This window comes from Crotalus tigris, unplaced genomic scaffold (assembly GCF_016545835.1).
Source record: "Crotalus tigris isolate CLP2741 ecotype Arizona unplaced genomic scaffold, ASM1654583v1 scf7180000017987.690289119674:8195010, whole genome shotgun sequence".
NCBI classification, from domain to species: Eukaryota; Metazoa; Chordata; class Lepidosauria; order Squamata; family Viperidae; genus Crotalus; species Crotalus tigris.
In genome coordinates, this window is record NW_024096758.1 from 2,080,524 (window position 1) to 2,099,999 (window position 19,476).

General features: G+C 37.2%; 1 protein-coding gene across 3 annotated transcripts in view; it reads left to right on the forward strand.

The window, feature by feature from the left end:
* The window catches only part of ADCY3 (adenylate cyclase 3), a 72,086-nt gene that overhangs the window by 20,656 nt on the left and 31,954 nt on the right, over window positions 1-19,476 (forward strand). For all 3 annotated transcript variants that reach the window (XM_039345927.1, XM_039345929.1, XM_039345928.1), the window contains exon 3: window positions 7,781-7,930. In XM_039345927.1, the coding sequence (XP_039201861.1) occupies window positions 7,781-7,930 (150 nt within the window). The remainder of the gene's footprint in view (window positions 1-7,780; window positions 7,931-19,476) is intronic.

Below are 19,476 nucleotides of genomic sequence, written 5' to 3' on the forward strand. Positions count from 1 at the left end.
GGAGAGAGAAGAGATGAACATAGGTTTGTTGGGGTCTTTATTATGATATAATGACTAGGCTTTAAAATTTATCTTGAAGCCAGCACATTTTCAGTGCTTCAGAACACAGATGGTTGTCATGACAACTCAGGAGTGCTAAAAATGGCAAGTCAATGGTGAACATGCATGAGAATTATTGGTGTTGAAGGTGGGGGTGTGAGATGGAGTGGGTTTCCCTCAGATTATTCTTAGAAATGTTTTTTGAGAGGCACTTGAATGAGAGAGTCATCTTATTTTAAAATAAATCCCAGTCTTTTTGCTTAGGAATTCTGAAATATCGTTTGATGGATTTTATCTTCTGTTTTCCAAAGTGTCAAGCAGAAATTCACCACATGGAGAGTTTTCCTGTTCTAATTTGTGAATTTTAAGCAATTATTAACCATTGCTTCCATAATCCTCAATGCAGAGCTGAATAATCGTTTGGTGACAGAGGCCACATTAAATGTAAAGATTAAGGTCCCACCCATCTTGTGACCCTATTACATATGTGGATGATGCTGCACTTTGGGAAGTTTTAGATTTCTTTGGTTTTTAATAGTGATATACTTATCTAGGGGGTTATATTTTCATGTTTCTGATACAGAATGGTAGGAAACTCCTGTTGGTTTTCATCTGTTAGTTTAGTTTTTGAGGTCCTAAGGTTGCAGATCCCAGCACTGTAAAATGAACAGACTAAATTTGTTTGGGATAGCTCTGAGTTTTACAGTACATATGCTGAGAGAGCTTTTTCTTGGCAGCGTCACTGAAGAATTCTGAAATGTAGTCCCCACATATTTGGACAGATATCGTGCCTGCTCTCGTTTGACCAGGAGTATTTAGTTTTGTACCCTACTCTAGTAGTTTTGTCTGATTTATAAAAATTCTGGAAAATAGGACTATATATACTACAAAAGGAAGACACAGATTTAGCCAATTGACACAACTTCTCCAGAAAAAATGAAGTGAACCATTGCAAATTATATCTATATGTAAAAAATTAGAGCAAGTAGGGATATTTGTGTCTCTTAATAGAATGTTTGCTAATCATATGAAAAGGGGGTTATGTAATTTTAAGACATGCAAATACTAGTAGCTCTGTTTATCTGCAGGAAAATAATCTTTGGCATCCACTAGCCAAATTTAAATAACGAGAGGGAAAAGTGAATTGTTTGAAACAGCAGTCCAAAATCATCATCCCTTGCATGCCAATCTAGTGTCTTCATCCTACATGCTGCATATCACTGACTAAGAAGGAAAGGTGTGAGGTAAATTTGTGTTAAGATTTAAAAACTTCAGAAAAGAAAGCAATTTTTTTTTCAACTACAGTGTGCAGATGTTGAGGAAATACTCTCATTGACCAAGCTCAGTTCTGAAACTTATAATTTCTTATAAATTTTTAAAAAACAGAATAAAAATGAGCAATTACAGGCCCATTAGCCTAATAGATATCCTCTTGAGTAGAATCAAGAACTGGGCTGATGAAAAGTGTATTCTTGCAGAAGAACAAGCAGGCTTTAGACAGAATCAATCCATTATTGACAGTCACTTTGTCTTGAACCATCTAATTACAAAATATGTCAGTAAGGGAAAACAACTCTTTGCTGCCTTTATAGGTCTTGGTGCAGCATTTGACATAGTAAACAGAAAAACATTATGGAGGAAATTGATTGCACTTAAAATGGAACGCAGACTGTCTAGCAGCCCAGACTGTTGAATATGATTTGCTGTCTTCTATTTGGTGAGGAAAAAAAATGGGATGTAAATGGAATAAATTGTAATATCTCTAAATGTGATCAGCTTCCAAAAGGTCATAAATGGGGCCAAAAGTTAACAGCTCTTACCTGGTAGTTTATGCCCAGCATGTTTTGTTTAGAGACATGTAGCTTCTACTCAGATGATATTACTAGCAGTCATGAATAAAACTTTCATTTATTCATTTGCCAATTCTCCTTTTAAAACTACCTCGACACTGTCCCATATGTAAAACCGTATCAGCTGGAGTGATGTTAATGAATCATTCTAGAATAGTTGAGGGGAAATAATTTGATTCTGGATTTGATAAATGTGTTGGGTGGGCTGCAGTCCAACACACCAAAAAGGCATCAATTGGGGAAAGGGGCTAGGAATACTTTCATTATCAGTTGAGGCAAAACAGGATAGTTGGAACATTCTGAAGTATAAGATCCATTTAAGACTGTATATGTAAATAAAAGGCTTAAAAATAGGCAACTTTCGGCAGGAGTCATCCAAGCCACACATGGTTTGGTTTCTGGACTTAAGACAGGAATCTGTTTGCTCTGTGGTTATGAGATGCTGTATGTAAAAAGTTGATCTCCCCAGACATCATCTTGCCCCTTGATATTCAAATATCTAGAGAAATGACAATGCTTTTTTTCTTTTCCAAAACACATTAATGAAGACCTAAGAGCAATGGCATCTGAAATGTTGCTGATGAGATATCTGGATGTCAGCTTTTTCTTGTGTTACTGTTTCTGTCTTTGTCTCATTGTTTCTTTTGCTTACACAACAAAGTGGCATTTATACTATTCATTTTTATTGAAGGTTTAACTTTAAACCAGAAATGTAGTGTACTACCAAAATCCCAGGGATTTTTTGGCTTTTAGCTGTAGTCCTTAGCAGTTTATGCCTTAGATATAGTTCACAAACAATTCCAGATATTGTTACCAAATTATAACTTTCAGTGGGACAGAAGAGAAAATGTATTCATTACATGACTGGATAATAAGCATTTTAGTTGTATTTAATTTCAATTATATGCAAAATATCTTAAAACAGAATTTGTGTTTAGGTAGTTTTACCCTTGATTTTTTGAAATGTGACTTCCAAGTACTTTAAGGGCATAAAAATTGCAAAAGAAAAAAAAAGTTAGAGGCCCAGAATTCCAAGTATTCATTGCCATTTCCTGAGTTCTCTATCATAATGTTCACTTTTATACAATAACAGGATTTTTGCTGGTAGAGGAACTGTTGCTAATGCAACATAGAATTATCAAGTTAGAAGGTGCCAGTAAGGCCATTGATTTTTTTCTCTTGTTGTATGTGCAGGAATCTAAATTATTTGTTAGTTTTACTGCATCTTGGATAGAAGGCTTTCTAGCCTCTGCTTGTACAGGATCAATGAAAAAGAACCTGTCTTTAGTTGAACTGCTCTTACTAGTAGGACTTTGTTTTTAACATTCAGTCCGACTCTGCCTTCCTGTAACTGAGATCTATTATTCGGTATTCTGCACTCTGGAATGGTAGAAAATAAGTCCTAATATAGGATTCTATAGGATATCTTTTCAGTTATTTGTAAAATGCTGTGACAGCCTCTCTTTCGTTTTTCTTTTAAGGCTAAACATACCTATTATCTCTAACCTCTCTTTTCAGAGCTTAGTTTCTAGTTCCTCAATCATCTTGGTTGTCTTTCTGTGAATTTGTTCCATTTTCTCTTTAAGTATGTGGTGCCTAGAACTGAACACAGTACTTGAGGTGGGATCTTACTAAGGCAGAATAAAATAATTTATGACATTAGCTGAGGCAAATTAGTAATGTGTATTGGAATTGTCCCTAGTAACAGTTGTAAATGTTGCCCTTAAAGTTTGGCAACTGCTCTGCCCTCTTCAGAAACTGGTTTTAAAAAAGCATACAATCATAGAATTGGAAGGGGCCATTTAGGGCATTAGCTCAAATCTGTTGCAGGTTCAGGAATTCAAATTAAAGCATCCCTGATAGTTGACTGTCCATATATATAATACATATGTGGGAAAAAATATTCATTTAGTTCACATGAAGTGCAGACCTAATTTTAGAATGTAGCATTTTGACATTGTGGAATTCTATTGATATATATAATACCTTCACACACATTTTTCACTCACTTCTATAACAATTAGATTACCAAGCTGACCCTTTAAATCAAAGCCAGTCTGATGTGCCCAGATGGAGTCACCTCACCTTTTTGGTCCAATAAAGGAAAAAAGGAGGATTCTGTCAGATATGGGCTGGGAATGGTTTTGGGAGTCTTTGGAAAGAGTTGGCTGGAGTCCTGGATGAGGGCTTAATCTCAGGCAAGATGGGATATTGAGCTGTTTTTTTATTATAACTCTAGATTTAGAATAATCCAAAACATTTCAGTACTGATACTAATTTGGCATTGTTAGATGTTGCTAATCCATCTACACTAATTTGTAAAATGAAGAGACATTTTAACATGTACTGTACAAAATGTACTGCCATTTTGTAATTTTAGGCAATCCTAAAATATCTTGCAATATTTCAGTTTGTTTAAAAAATGATTAGCAATAAACTGATCTAAAGTATTATGTAGGTCTATGTGATTTACCTGTTAGTTTCAAATAAGGATTATCCTCAGAGTGTATGTCTATTGGGAGAATTGAGATGAAACTGTACTGCAGAGAAACATTGATATCAAAATATAACAAACCCAATAATCTGGAAATTTATATCTCCCCCATTTCTATATGATAGTCTCAGTTTAAATAAAGGAAATTTAGGTGTTTGTCCTTACCATAATACCCTAATACCTAATCAATATGCCTGAAATAACTTGGCTTAGGAAAGCTCTAAAAATATTACCAATCTTGAACTGATACTTATTTTTTATGACATTTAGACTCAGTGGAATATTTAGCTTTCTATTTATATGAATTTTAAGCTGAAATAAGATTCTCAGATTCACAATGCCTTTTTAAATAAATAGATTATTCCCATCAAGAAAGATGATAGGGAAGAAGGCTTAATGGCTAAAGATTACAAATTTGACTGGATGCTCTATGAAATTACTATTGTAGGTTGAAAGATTTATATGGAAGCAGCTTAGCATACTGTGGGACACAGGGTTTATTAAAGAAGTGTTGAGTTATGCTCTCCCCAGGGAGAGACATTTTCCCTAAACTGTATTCTTGTGCCTTTTACAGTGTTTCCCAAACTTGACAATTTTAAGGCATGAGGACTTCAACTCCCAGAATTCCACAGCCAGCAACGCTGGCTATGGAATTCTGGGAGTTGAAGTCCACATGCCTTAAAATTGTCAAGTTTGGGAAACATTGCTTTAGTAGATTGACTTATAATAGAAGTATGTGCTAAAACTTACTTTCATGTGATTAGTATATTAAACTGCAAAGTTTAGACAGATTTTATAGTCATAGTAGCAATTCAAGTTCTTGCTACAGGTAGTCCTCAACATATGACTACAATTGAGCCCAAAATTTCTGTTGTTAAGTGAGCTTTGCCCCAATTTACCACCTTTCTTGTCACAGTTCTTAAGTGAATCACTGCAGTTGTTAAGTTAGTACCACAGTTGTTAAGTGAATCTAGCTTCTCCCATTGACTTTACTTGTCAGAATGTTGCAAAAGGTAATCACATGACCCCATGTCACTGCAACTGTCATAAATACATGCAAGTTGCTAAGTTTCTGAATTCACATGACCATGGGAATGCTGCAATGATCGTATAAAAAACAATCATAAGTCATTTTTTTCAGTGCTGTTGTAACTTTAAGCGATTACTAAGCAAATGGTTGTAAGTGGAGGACTACCGTATATGCCGGCGTACAAAGCGACCCGGCGTATAAGACGACCCCCGTCTTTGTCGCCGAGCCACATTCCTAGAACATCGTCTTATACGCCGGAAACTACCAGTATTTCTGGTGTATAAGACGACTCGGCGTATAAGACGACCCCCGTCTTTGGTGCCGAGCTTAGCGCTTGCGGAAGTCGCTTATACACCGGCATATACGGTACCTGTACTGTCCTACCCCAAATTAATGTTCACTTATCAGTCACTGTTTGAAAGCCTGCTAGTTGTTATGTTAGCCTGAGATGATCATATATGCTTTGAACCATTGATTGACATCTGTCCAAGTCTTTGATAATTGCTTGGAACAGCTTTGCATTCTGTGTTTCGAATATGTAAGTGCTAGATAGAAAAACAACCAATATTTTTAAAAATGAGATGTATAGCTATTCCTCTCTTTCGATATTATATAAATAGCTCTATTTATATACATATTAAACATATTAATGCATATTTAAAAGCAGCAAAACACTTATTTTGCTGCTTTTTGTACTCCTGCTTTTCCCCTCCATCCTTGTATTGTGTATTGTTCCTTTTGTGTGAAATAATCTTTTTTTGTTTTGTTTCTCATCCAAGAAGCATCTGAACTGAAGATGCTTCTTGAATGAGAAGCAAAGTGTTTTCAACAGAAAAAACACAGAAAGTCCAGTTGCCTTTTGAAAAAGGTAGTTCTCCTTTGGAACAACCATAACCTGGATAACTGAGAATTTCCATAGACATGGATACAGAATGCTTACATTTCAGTAAGGCGTTTAATAAAGTAGACACAGCCTACTTCTTGGAAAGATACAACAATGCAGGATAGACTGTGTACCACTGCCAGATGGATCTGCAGTTGATTGCACTGAATGGAACTACATTTATATTGTGGGAAGTATGTAGTAGGATTGCTCAAGGTTCTGTCATGGGCTCAGTGCTCTTCAACATCTTCATAAATGACCTAGATGAAGGGATTGAAGGATGTATATCAGATTTGCAGTTGACATAAAGCTGGGGGAGATTGCTAACATTTTGGAAGATAGATTCGAGATTCAGAAGGATCTTGACATATTAGATGCAATTCATCTAGTGATAAGTGGTAAGAAAAATAAAATTCTACACTTAGGCAAGAAAAACCAGAAGCACAAGTACAGATAGGCCATACCTGGCTCAAAGGTAGTGCCTAAGAGAGGGATCTAAGTGTGCTGGTGGACCATATTTAAATATGAGTTAGCAGTGTGCTGCAGCTGCCAGAAAAGCCAACACAATCCTAGGTTGCATCAGCAGAGGGATAGTATCAAGATCACAGGAAGTGGTAGTATTGCTTATACCACACTGGTGATGCCATATTTAGAATATAGAATCTACTTTACTGGATGGAGAGTCTGGACATTAATTGATGGTAGAGATTGTATTTTGTAGGCAGAATATCTTAAGTCTAGTATGATATAAAGAGGTTTAGATAGGGAGATATTTCAGATATTTCATTCAGATATTTCAAAATTGGATTTATTCAGAATAAAGCAATTTAATAAACATGTCATGCTTTTTAAAATTCAGGTTAATTCTTCCCAATCCTGAATGTGAGTTGAAATCCTTCTATTATCTATGTAGTCCACTAGATCACCAACCTTTTGGGCACCAGGGACTGGTTCCATGGAAAGAGGTTTTTCCATGGACAGGAGGGTGCGTGGTTTTGTGTGCTGCCTGCATCCTGCGGATGGGGCTTTGCTTGTTTATGTGGACCAGTTGATGGCAGGCCATGGCCCAGTACTGATCCACGGACCGGGGGTCAGGGACCCCTGCACTAGAGGTGAGCAACCTGAAATCTTTCAGGCTTTTTGGGTCAGACTTATTGAAGCTGTGGCCCTTAAATGCTGACTGAATGTTATGGGAGTTGTAGTCTAAAGATTGCTTTCACTGCAATATGGTAATAGGGGGATGCTATAATCAATAGCAGTCTCTCATATGGATAAGAAAGGAAGCTCAATTGCCTCATCTTCCATACCTCAATATTTTGGAGAAGGAATGAGCAGTGTATTTCAATATGACTAATGCAGAAGATTAATGGGAGTTACCATTCGTCAGAGTTTGGAAGGCCACCTATATATAACCTACTCTATTTCTATATAAATATTTCTCTTGGAATGACCGATAACTGTAATTTATCCCTTTTTCATTCAAGATCTTATCCAATGTTGCCATCTATATGTGCACTATCTGTGTGGGTATCATGTCTTACTACATGGCAGACCGCAAGCACCGCAAAGCCTTCCTAGAAGCTCGGCAATCTCTGGAGGTCAAGCTCAACCTTGAGGAACAAAGTCAGCAGCAGGTAAGAATCAAAGAGTTCCATCTGTAGCTTCTACTTTGTTTCTGGCTTATATCCATCTAAGAAATTCAAAACTTGAATTTAAGACAATCTATTTTCTTAGTTTTTTATTTCTAGATTTGTATGTAGGTACATATGAATGTGCATGGCAGAACTATTTTTGCATCAAATTTACTGGGCCCATCTCTGAGAAAGTTACTGGCCCAATTTGAGCTTACTTGTGAGAGGCATGATAGTTTCTATTCAGAGGATTTTGCTTCTTTCCTGGAGTTTAGAACTTCTCATTTAAGCTTGCATCTCATTGGGAGGATTCTTCCTTGTTTATACTATTATAGATTAGCTGTTTTCAGTGAAATCAAGAAAGAGACCGTGGTGACAGTGCTGTTCCCATAGCAACCCATTCTCTCTCTGTATCTGCTACCAAAGAGTAACCCTCTCCAGGCCCTCAGTAAAAATGCACTTAATAATCAAGTTATTTTCATTCAGAGCAATTCCCAAAACAAAATTAGAGTATGCTTTTGAAGCAGAAACTTCATGAAGATGGCTAACTGAATAAAATAAATCCTCAATTTGACAGAATATTTGTTTTCCATGCAGCTTGTCTTCTCTTGTGAGCCTATATGCTAAATTAGACTCCAGTTGTGGGCTCACCATTGAATTAAGCAGAATAAATAGAATGAGCTGAACCCAACAACCCCTCTAGGATGGAGCACAGAGGAAGGTCAGATTTAGGTTGAAGATTTCTAATGTAGCCGGAAGACAAGCCATGTAGAGCTATAAAAATTAAAACTTATATTTTGAATTGTATTGAAAAATCTATTGGTAACCAGTGCAAAACTCATAATATAGGTAGAATCCTGTTAAAGAAGCCCTTACCAACCAGTAAGTGAACTGATACATTTTGGGCCAACAATAGTTTCCAAATAATTCTTCAAAGGCAATTCCAAGTTACATTAAAAACTGAGTTATATTTTGGCTGTTCTCGGCATTTTCAACTCACCAGTAATCTGGACAGTTAAGAAAGACTGGAGATGTAGTCTGATAGGCTTCAACTTTAAACACCATAAGCTGGTACCTAGAGAGCTAAAATAAAGGTACACCAAGATCTTTCTTTCTGATATACTCTGAATTATCCTTCATGTCTGGAGTTTTCTGCAATTTGAAACAAGAGAAATAATTCATTCTTAGCTCAAAAAGCGGGCTTTGAACCTCTGATTATAATTAAAAATATTTTTTCTGATATGAATATATTTGATTTTCAGAAAAAAAAATGTGTGCAGAATTAAATTTCTGTATATCAGTCAGTTTCCTGTACATGCACATACACACACACACACACACACACACACAGACACACACAGAAATAAAATTAATCTCGCTCAGAATATTAGAGACAGGAGAGAAAAATTATTTAAAATTGTATAGGTGAGGCATATAGAGAGAAGAATTGGTAGATTAAGTCATAGGTTAAGCCCTGTATTTCTTCCTACAAATGTTCCTTCTCCTGCATTGATGTTGGCAACATTTTTCCCGTGATTATGAGTAATTATGGTAAAATTTAGCGTGGGTGAGATGTGAAAGCTGAAAGCTCTTTTGCAAAAGAGGTCAGTAAGTCTTTTGTTGGTGTGGTGTAAACACACAGCAGAATTATGTGCTAAAATCTAATGCAATATATTGAACCACATTAAGATATACTGCAAAGTGACTTCCGGTTCCGGAACACGGCAACGCCAGTCGCGCCTGGAAATTTCTCTCCAGGCCGTCTGGAGTTTCCTTCGCCGGTAGACCCCCTAGGGGGTCAAAAGTCGCCTTGGAGGGGCGACCACTGAGGAGGAGGGCGGCTGGTAGATAGGGGAAGGAAGCAGCTTCCCCCAAATCTCCAGCTTCTTCTTAGGGCCGACGGAGCAAAGATCGGCCTTTAAGATGGCCGATCACCCTGCTGCACCAACCAAAAGTCACATCGTCATCTAAGCGTTAACGATCCACCACGGATGATCCAGGTGAGATCCCTTTTGTTCCTCTCCATACCCCTGCTGTTTTTGCCTATAGAAGTTGTTTGTGCTATCATTTCCCCATTTGGAGAAAGCAGCTTTAGTAATCGTGGGAACAAACATGTTTTACAAAAAGGACAGAAAAAACAAATAAATATTCATTTAAAGACTATACTCTATTCCTACTTACATTGTGCTGTCAAAAAAACTGTTTTTTGTGTTTTTTGGAGCGGTATTATATCGGCAGAGTATTTCTTTTTCTATTCTCCCTTTAAAAGATAGAAAAAAGTGAAAAAACTGGCATTTGGAGAAGGTTTTTTTAGCTCACTGAGGACACCTACTGGTCAAAAGTTAATATTGGATTGTTGTTTATTTGGAGATGAGAGAGCTTTGGCCTTCAAACTGTTTTTCAAGAAAAAAGATAATTTGAGCTAGCTGTGTGATCTGTGGGGGTGGATAATGTTCAACTGTAACCTTCACTAAAAGGAAAAGGACTCTTCTTCAACTATTGCTAAAATGGAGAAGCCTAATCACACTTAAACTGTAAACTTATACTGGAAAAGGTCTATGAGGCTAAAGAAGAAATATGTACTACAATAAAAGAGGCTACTACAGAACTAAGAGCCAGAATCTCTACTTTAAAACTTAAAACTGACTCCCAGACTACACTTGACTACTCTACAAACAGATTATACAAGAAGAGGTTTTTACTGAGGATAAGGAGAATCTTATTTTGCCTTACAAGCAAGACCAGGAAAAGCAAAGACCGAACTTTGGACTTCTGAAGCAACGAGGCTTTATGGACAAGAGAAACAGAGGATTAAATCAGAGATCAAGATGGTTGGTATCGAATCAAGTGACACTACAAGCAACAAAAAGAGACCTATTATCTGGAAGGGAAGCCCTGTTATGGAAACCTACCTGGCAAAAGAGGAAAGCTAGAATAAGATTGAAAAATGAAATTTAAAATTTCTTAAATTGGATTAAAGGCAACCTAGAACTATGGACTGATGTAAGGACTGAGATTTTGAGTTTGAAGTAAAAAGATGTCTTAGAGTTGGAGTGAATCAATAATTAATTGAAAGTTAATTAAATAAGACGACTTATTTGTCCTATAACATGTGAAATTTAAACTTTACTTAAAGGATTGAAATGATTTAAGGTTTGATATTAATTTGTTAATTGAAGGATTAGATATCTATAGAATAGTTTGATAAATACATACATTTAGGTGTGTCTAGAATAGATTAATATTTTTGTTTAAAAACGAGATATCTTTCTATATAAGGGATTAAAGATAATTTAGAATATTAGGAATATTCCTTTTAGAATGTTAGGTTTATTTCTATGAAAATTATGATGTAATGGAATGACGAAAATTGAAGAGATGTTTCAGATTTGAAGTGAACTAGTAGTTAATTGAAATTTAATAAGATGATATGAATTTCTGATGATATGGACGTTATTAGTCATGATAATTAATTGGAGATTTGAATTTTGTTTAATAGAATGACATGATTTAAGGTATGATATTATTTTTTTTAGCTTGAAGAGATAGATCCATTGATAGATTTGATAGGTACAGGATAGATTAATATTTTACTCTAAATAAGGGAGAGTAATGGAAGAAGAAACAAATAAGATTTTGATAAAATTAAGAAAGTAGAACATATGTGGAAGGGATATTTGAATTGAAAATGTTTTTATTTAAAGTTAATTTGGTTATGGTAGAAATTTATGAAGCTTTAAAACAGGTTCAAGTTGAATAAATTTAAGCTAGAATTGGATATTCTAAATATATTATGCTATTTGAGGGAAAAAGAAGGGAATATTTGATGTATTGATTATATTATGTATATATGTCTTGTTTTAAGATGTTTGATTACCCCAACACCACAGTGTGTCCTGAATATGTTGCTTTAAGAAAAAACCAATAAAATTTATTTTTTTTAAAAAAAGAAATACTGCAAAATGATACCAGTTTGAAATGTTGCTTCCCAGCGTACAGCATTATGTACAATATTTCTTCATAGATGTGATTGATGATAGTGTTGCCTCTAATGCAAAACCCCCCCAAAACAAAAAAACCAAACCCTAGAAGATACTGTTATCATTTTTTGTTAGTTCTACAGTACAGGGACAAAATTAGTCTTCCACTTTGTCCGAAATGGTATAGGGTTTCCTGTCTGAGCAGGGGGTTGGACTAGATGACCTCCAAGGTCCCTTCCAACCTTATTATTATTATTGTTGTTGTTGTTGTTGTTATTACTTTTGTTTTTCTACTAAAGTCTTCCATCCTTTTTCTTCTCCCACCTCCCTTTTTATTGTAATGTTATAAATCTGGATATATTGTAACATTTCAATGCAGATTATAATACAGTGATATTTATATAACATGATAAAAAATTAACATTCTGTTATTTAAATCACACAAGGTATTAAACTAAAAAAAGATAAAAGTAAAACTTACATCAGTATTAATTGCCAGGATATCAATGTTACAAATGTAAGAGTATTTAACTTTTCATCCAGTTGAATATAAAATAAAAAAGCACTGCAATTCACATTAAAATATTAATTTTATGATAATAGTGTTCATGTTGAACTTAATATTTAGATAATTTTATTGTTACTTATATGTGTGGGTGTGTATGTATGTTGATAAAAATAAAGAAAAGCTAGATGAAACAAATTTAATAAAAGTTAAAATACTAAAAAGTATTTTTAGTATTTCTTTTCCATTCCATATAAAAGAATAAAAAGAAAAAGAGAATTTTAAAAAAATATTGATTTCTGGCTTTCCTGTTTCATACATTTGTTAATTTGCAATATTTGTAAGCAGGCTCTCTTAAAAGCCACATTATAAAATGGTTGTATTTATTATATTTCTTGATGTATTGTACGCAAGGGACGCTTTTGTGCTTAAATTTATTTAAACTTCTGTTGTGTACATATACTGTTCGTTTTCCAATTGCTGTGCATTCTTCAGGTTTAAGTTGCCAACTGGATAATTTTCAGGTCTGTATTTTTGTGTTGGAATGGATTTCCAGGAGGAAGGGGCTGCATTCCAGAGGACCAAGAAATAGTGTAATTTAGACAGTTTGTTTGGTAAAAAGAGAGTCAAGATAGCTCATTCATAGAAATTCTTAGGACATATCTTTAATGATGAAAACTTAGTTTTGCAAGATTTCTGCCTATAGGTAGAATAAAGGAAACTGCTTAAAAGTACCTCTACAGGTCTTTCATGGATTTTGGAGCCTGACAGTTTTTCTTCCAGTTTTGAGCAAAACTTATTCTTGGTATATTAAGCACATATCTTGTTAAATTATGATATTTCTTGTTATTTTTTCTGAGACTGTATCTAATAGGAACAGTTGTGGTTTCATTTCAAATTTATATTCCAAAATTTTCTACATTATACTATGCAGATCTTTTCAATACTTTTGTGGTCTTTTACATATCTTTTACTGTATATGTTCTCCTCTGATTTTGCCTAAGTAAGTAACTGTTTTGGTGATAAATAGCAATTCAATGAGTATGGGTCTGATTTTTCAGCAAGACAGCAGTATGGGGGAAATATTTAAACTTCTTTCTCCTGTGTTGAAATCCTGATCGGTATTGGGGAATGGGAAATATAATTGTGTTTTGTGTGAAAAATAAGTGGTATTAAAGGATGCTAAAAATAAGTGGTATTAACTAAGATCTAGTTTCACTTCAGAGGTAAAATAGGAATTATTCCAAATACCTAAAGATCAAGACACATTCTAGTCCACCCTTGTGCAGATGAAGAAGGAGTTATACAAAAGAAGCAGATATGTCTCAGTTTGTTTTCAAAATGCAACATTTTTAGTGCATAATATTTTGGCTGGAGGCTTGTAAGCAACTATGTGCCAAGCTGGATGAAGAGAATGCATACTGCAAGATTCAACACATTTTCATTTCAAACTGCAAGCAGTTTAACATGTATGCTTTACTTGGGCTGATGTAGATTAAGAGAAAAGAAGACTGTTAGAAGAGATGATTCCTTCTGTCTCTTTTAACAAAATAAAATGTCTTTGTTTTCCTTCCATCCCACAATTCCAATTATATCTGTTCACTTCTTGTAACTGAACCTTGATGTAAGATGGAGTCACTATGGCAACCCATTTCCAAGACAGCAAAAGGCAAATATTTCCAGACTAGTCAAACGGTTGGTGTCAGAAAAAATACAGCGAGCAGCAAGAAAAGGTTTCTTTATTGCCCAGGCATAAAGATGAGCTTTCTCTATACAACAAATTGATCCTATCTCTCTTGAGTTTTCACTGAAAATTGTAAAGGCTTCTGCATCTAATTCTAAGATAGGCAAGCAAAAAGAATAAAGGCAGGAATGTCTCTGATATATAGTATGATTAGACCAGTTGATTTGGTTGTTTAGACTTTATATATGGGACTTGTAGTGGGCACTTTTCAGAGATGCAGTTTGCCAATCTTGACTTCTATTAGACTGCAGCATTCTGGCTTCCCTTCCTCCCCCTGTTTTCATAAAGACATAAGAGTTGCAATGGTCATTTAGGCCATTGAATCCAACCTATTCGTCCAACTCGTATTCAGATAAAAGTATTCCCAACAGAGGGATTCTAGCCTTTGCTGAACTCATCCAGTGAATGAGAGCCCATCACTTCTGATAATTCAAAATGCTTTTTTAAAAAAAGAAATGTTTTGTTCAGTAATTGGAGGTTTTATGTATAGTAGCTTACTGACATTGTGTCTACAAATTTGGTTTTCCTGTAAATATTCTTTCGTTGCAATTCTGCTTCTCTTTATACTTCCTAAATGTATTCTCCCCCTCTATTTTCATTTTTATTCCCTGGAGAACATCCCCTTGACACTTTACTCCCTCCCTTCCTACACTTATAAAGATAGTCCTCGATTTATGAACACAATTGAGATTGGAATCCTGGTTGTTGAGCGAAATGGTCATTAAGCAAAATGCAACATGATTGTTTGCTCAATGACCTCAGTACCTGCCCTCCTGGTGATAGTCATTAAGCAGTTGCCCAGATTGTTAAATGAATGGTACAAAAGAACTGCCTGCTGAAGTATTTCAGCTCTGCATGGAGTTGAAATCCTCCCAGCAGCCATCCCTTTTGGTTTTAAAGGTTCCTGCAGACCACCAAAGATTGTCAGTACGCTTCCATGCAGGGAAGGAAGTCTTTGTGATACTGCCATAATCTTTAGGATTCACAGTCTTTAGGATTTCAGCTCCATTTCTGCAGCCTGCTGAAAGATTTCCCCTCTCCTCCATGCACATTTTTGTACTGGTTTAGATTGGTTTGTTTTTCCTACTTATCAGGGTGGGGTTTTTTGGTATTGCAGAAAATGAATTCTCAGTTCTGAAATAAAGTTTCTGAGCATTGTGAGACTTTTCTCCATCATTGGTACTGCTTTTTTTCTATAACTCTCATATTTCATTATCTCTTAAAAACAGTTATACAACCTAGTGTTCACAATATTGTGGCTGATACAGGATTAAGAGCACCCTCAGTTTATATCATTTATTATTCTTAGCTTTGGAAGAAGTCTGATTTTGCTAGAGTTTAGTGCCAAGAGCTGGCTGCAGTTCAAAACAAACACCCATATTTGATCATCATTGACCAGTCACTTTTTAAATTAGGTAGCATTAATTACATTTTCAGCTGCACTAACAGTCCTTTAGAAGTGCATGTTTGTTCCTGGAACTGCAGATTTAGTGTCTGAGTGCACATTTAATTTTAAACAGTCGATGGTAGCATCAGGGAATAGACTATAATTTTTGTTAGTTTCACTAACCTGAAACTTAAAAAGACAGAATAGACAGAAACCAGAGAGAAGGCTTATAAAAAATCAACACGATAAAAGCTATTATGGCAGTTTAAACTGTTTCACTTTGGGTAGAAGGAATAAGAAATAAAGTTACAGTAGTGCAGTGCTTCTCAAATAGTGGGGTGCGCCCCCCAGGGGGGGCGCGAGGCTCCGTAAAGGGGGGCTCGTTTGACCTTGGCAAATACTGTCATATTGGATTTCTAGATCGGATCATCCGACTCACTCGCAAGCGGCAGCCCGTCGCGGAGGACAACATGACCGCCAACGCACGTGACACATGCAAAGGACCCGATTGGATAGACATGATGCTCTATCCTGATTGGCCAAACCCGCACGTGTGACTTTTAGACCCGGAAATCGGTCCTCTGTACAGAAAAAAATTTTTTACAGTCGCGCGGGGGGGGGGGTGAAATTTTTTCTTCTTCCTAGGGGGGCATGACAGAAAATAATTGAGAAGCACTGCAGTAGTGTCAGAAGTTTAATTATGTCTAGTTTAATGAAGAGAAGGATGAGGGGGGACATGATAGCATTGTTCCAATATCTCAGGGGCTGCCACAAAGAAGAGAAGTCAAGCTATTTTCCAAAGCGCCTGAAGGCAGGACAAGAAGCAATGGATGGAAACTAAGCAAGGAGAGAAGCAACCTAGAACTAAGGAGAAACTTCCTGACAGTTAGAACAATTAACCAGTGGAACAACCTACTTCCAGAAGAGGTGAATGCTCCAACACTGGAAGTTTTTAAGAAGAGACTGGACAGCCATTTGTCTGAAATGATATAGGGTTTCCTGCCTGAGCAGGGGGTTGGACTAGAAGACTTCCAAGGTTCCTTCCAACTTTATCATCGTTGTCATCATCATCATCATCATCATCATTATTGACAGTTGTACTGTCCCAAGGTCATATGATCACTATTTGCAACCTTCCCAGCCAGTTACCCAACAAGCAAAGTCCATGTGGGAAACTAGATTTGCTTAACAACCACATGAGTCACTTAACAACTGCAATGATTTCTTTAACAAATGTGGCAAAAGGGTTGTAAATGAGGCACAACTCACATAACAAATGCCGTGCTTAGCAACAGAAATTTTGGGCTTGGTTATAGTTGTAAGTTGAGAACTACCTTCATTTATTTGTCATCTGTGGAGACATGTGTTCTCCCCTCACCTCATGGTATCTGTGGCTTTTCTTTCACTGGAGGTAGATTGCTGATTGTCAGTGACCGAGAAAAAGACTTTGCAGTGCTTGGCATGGTAACTTTAAGTATCAGTTTCCTCTTACCATAAAATAAAGAAAGAGTCAATATGTTGAGTCTCCTGCTCATGAGCCCCAGCGGCTTTGCTCTTGAGGGTAGTCTTGATGTTTGCTTGCTGAATATTCTCACATGATAGTGTTTTAGGACTACAATGAAGTGCAAGTGATTAAAATGTTAGGAATATATTTTATTGCTGTGGTTTCTAGAGTTAGGTGATCGGCAACATCTAACCCAGTGAAATTTCAAAAGTGGAAATCCCAGACAGACTAATAGCACAGAATATTATCTAAATGAAAATGCTTTTTGCACGGTAGAATTTTTGTGATGTATTCATCATAAAAAATACAGTTCTACTTTGTATAATGTTGCCCTTCATGATTTGTTGCCTCAGCTTATTTTGTAAAGCCATTTCTGCAGGAGTGGCATAGAGGTACTGCTGGTCTTGATGCTGATCACTATCAGATAGAGCAGTGGTTCTCAACCTTCCTAATGCTGCGACCCCAACCATGTGGTCGTAAGTCGAGGACTACCTGTATTTCCCTGCGGGTGGGGCAGGAGGAGGCACGCATGCTCTGCCTCCTCTCATGCGGCTGCACGCGGGCCGTCGCCCAGCAACCACCTCGGCCCGGGAGCGCTGCAGATACATGGTGCCGCCCCCCGCGCCGGCCAAGGCGTAGCTGGCAAGCGGCAGCGACGGTGCAGGCCTACCACCGGCTGGGCCACCAGCTGGCCCAGCCCAAGGGAGGTAAGGCACCCGCCAGGCCCCACACACGTCAGCAACCCTCCCTGCACCCGCCGGCCTCCCACCTCCCACCCCTGGCCCTCTTTTACTTACATTTAGTAGTTGCTCAGCAGGGAGGGGTGGAAACATCCAGAAACCTCGTCTTAGCTGTAGACAACTTGCAGCACCGTTTGCAGACTGGGGCTTTTGGCGGGCTCAGCAGGGCAGAGACAGCCTGGACAATTCCTATTGGCTTTTGAAAGCCAATAGAATTAGACTCTATTCAAGAGAGTCTATTCTATTGGCTTTCGAAAGCCAATAGATTCTATTGGCTTTCAAACGCCAATAGAATAGAGCAGTGGTTCTCAACCTTTTTAATGCCGCGACCCCCAACCAGTCGTAAGTCAAGGACTACTCAACCGGTCATAAGTCGAGGATACTCAACTGGTGCAGCACCGTTTGCAGAATGGGACTTTTGGCGGGCTCAGCAGGGCACAGACAGCCTGGACAATTCCTATTGGCTTTTGAAAGCCAATAGAATTAGACTCTATTCAAGAGAGTCTATTCTATTGGCTTTCCAAAAGCCAATAGAATAAAAGGGAGTAGCACAGCTAAGGAAAAGGGGAAAAAAATGGTGGTCTGCGTTGTTTGGTGACCCCCGTGAAATGGTCGTTCGAGCCCAAATAGGGTAGCGTCCCACAGAGAACTGAGAACTGCTGAGATAGAGTTTCTGAGCATTTGCATTCAGTTCCAGCCATTCAAATGTATAGAACTACTTCTTAGCTTGTAATCCTTCACTAAAAATATGAATCTTTCGTAGAACAAATTGCTTTTCATTACTGAACTGATTGAGAGCCAGTTTGGTGTAGTGCAGTGGCTCTCAACCTTTTTAATGCCGCGACCCCCAACCGGTCGTAAGTCGAGGACTACTCAACCGGTCGTAAGTCGAGGACTACTCAACTGGTGCAGCACCGTTTGCAGAATGGAACTTTTGGCGGGCTCAGCAGGGCAGAGACAGCCTGTTTGGCGACCCCTGTGAAATGGTCATTCGACCCCAAATGGGGTCCCGACCCACAGGTTGAGAACCACTGGTGTAGTGGTTAAGGCAACAGGCAAGGAACTGGGAGACCATGAGTTCTAATCCTGTCTTAGGCACAAGACAGTGTAGGTGTCTTTGGGCAAGTCTCAGCCATAGGAAGGGGAAAAAAACTGCAGGAATTTGTCTCGGCAGTATCTGAGAACTAGAAACAATTGAATGGAAGAAAAAACAACAACACTGAAGTGAATGACACAAAGATTCTAGAGGCATCACATGAGAAAGATACTAATCTTGCAAAGCCCTCCCTTTCGGTTCCTTTACAGATACTCCCCCCCTCCTTTTGGCTTCCTTTTGGAAGAAACCAATTTAGTTAACTATGTTTTACACTCTGCAGAATCCAGTAATCTAACTGAATTAGTTTTTCTGCTTGCGTTCTTTTTTTTTCTAAAAGCTTCATAAAATTACCTATATACAACAGCATATAAAAACAAAAGGAAAGAAATACAATACTTTTATCCAGTACAGCATAAAAAGATATTAAACACATGCCAAACCACCACAACAAAATGAATACAACATATAATACAATCACAAAGGTATATTTTTTTGAGGTTGTGGGCTTAGCATGTTCAAGATAATGGTTAATATCTTGGAACTGGCACCAAGAAGGCTCTAGTTCAAGTTCATCGTATTCAAGTTCATAGTTA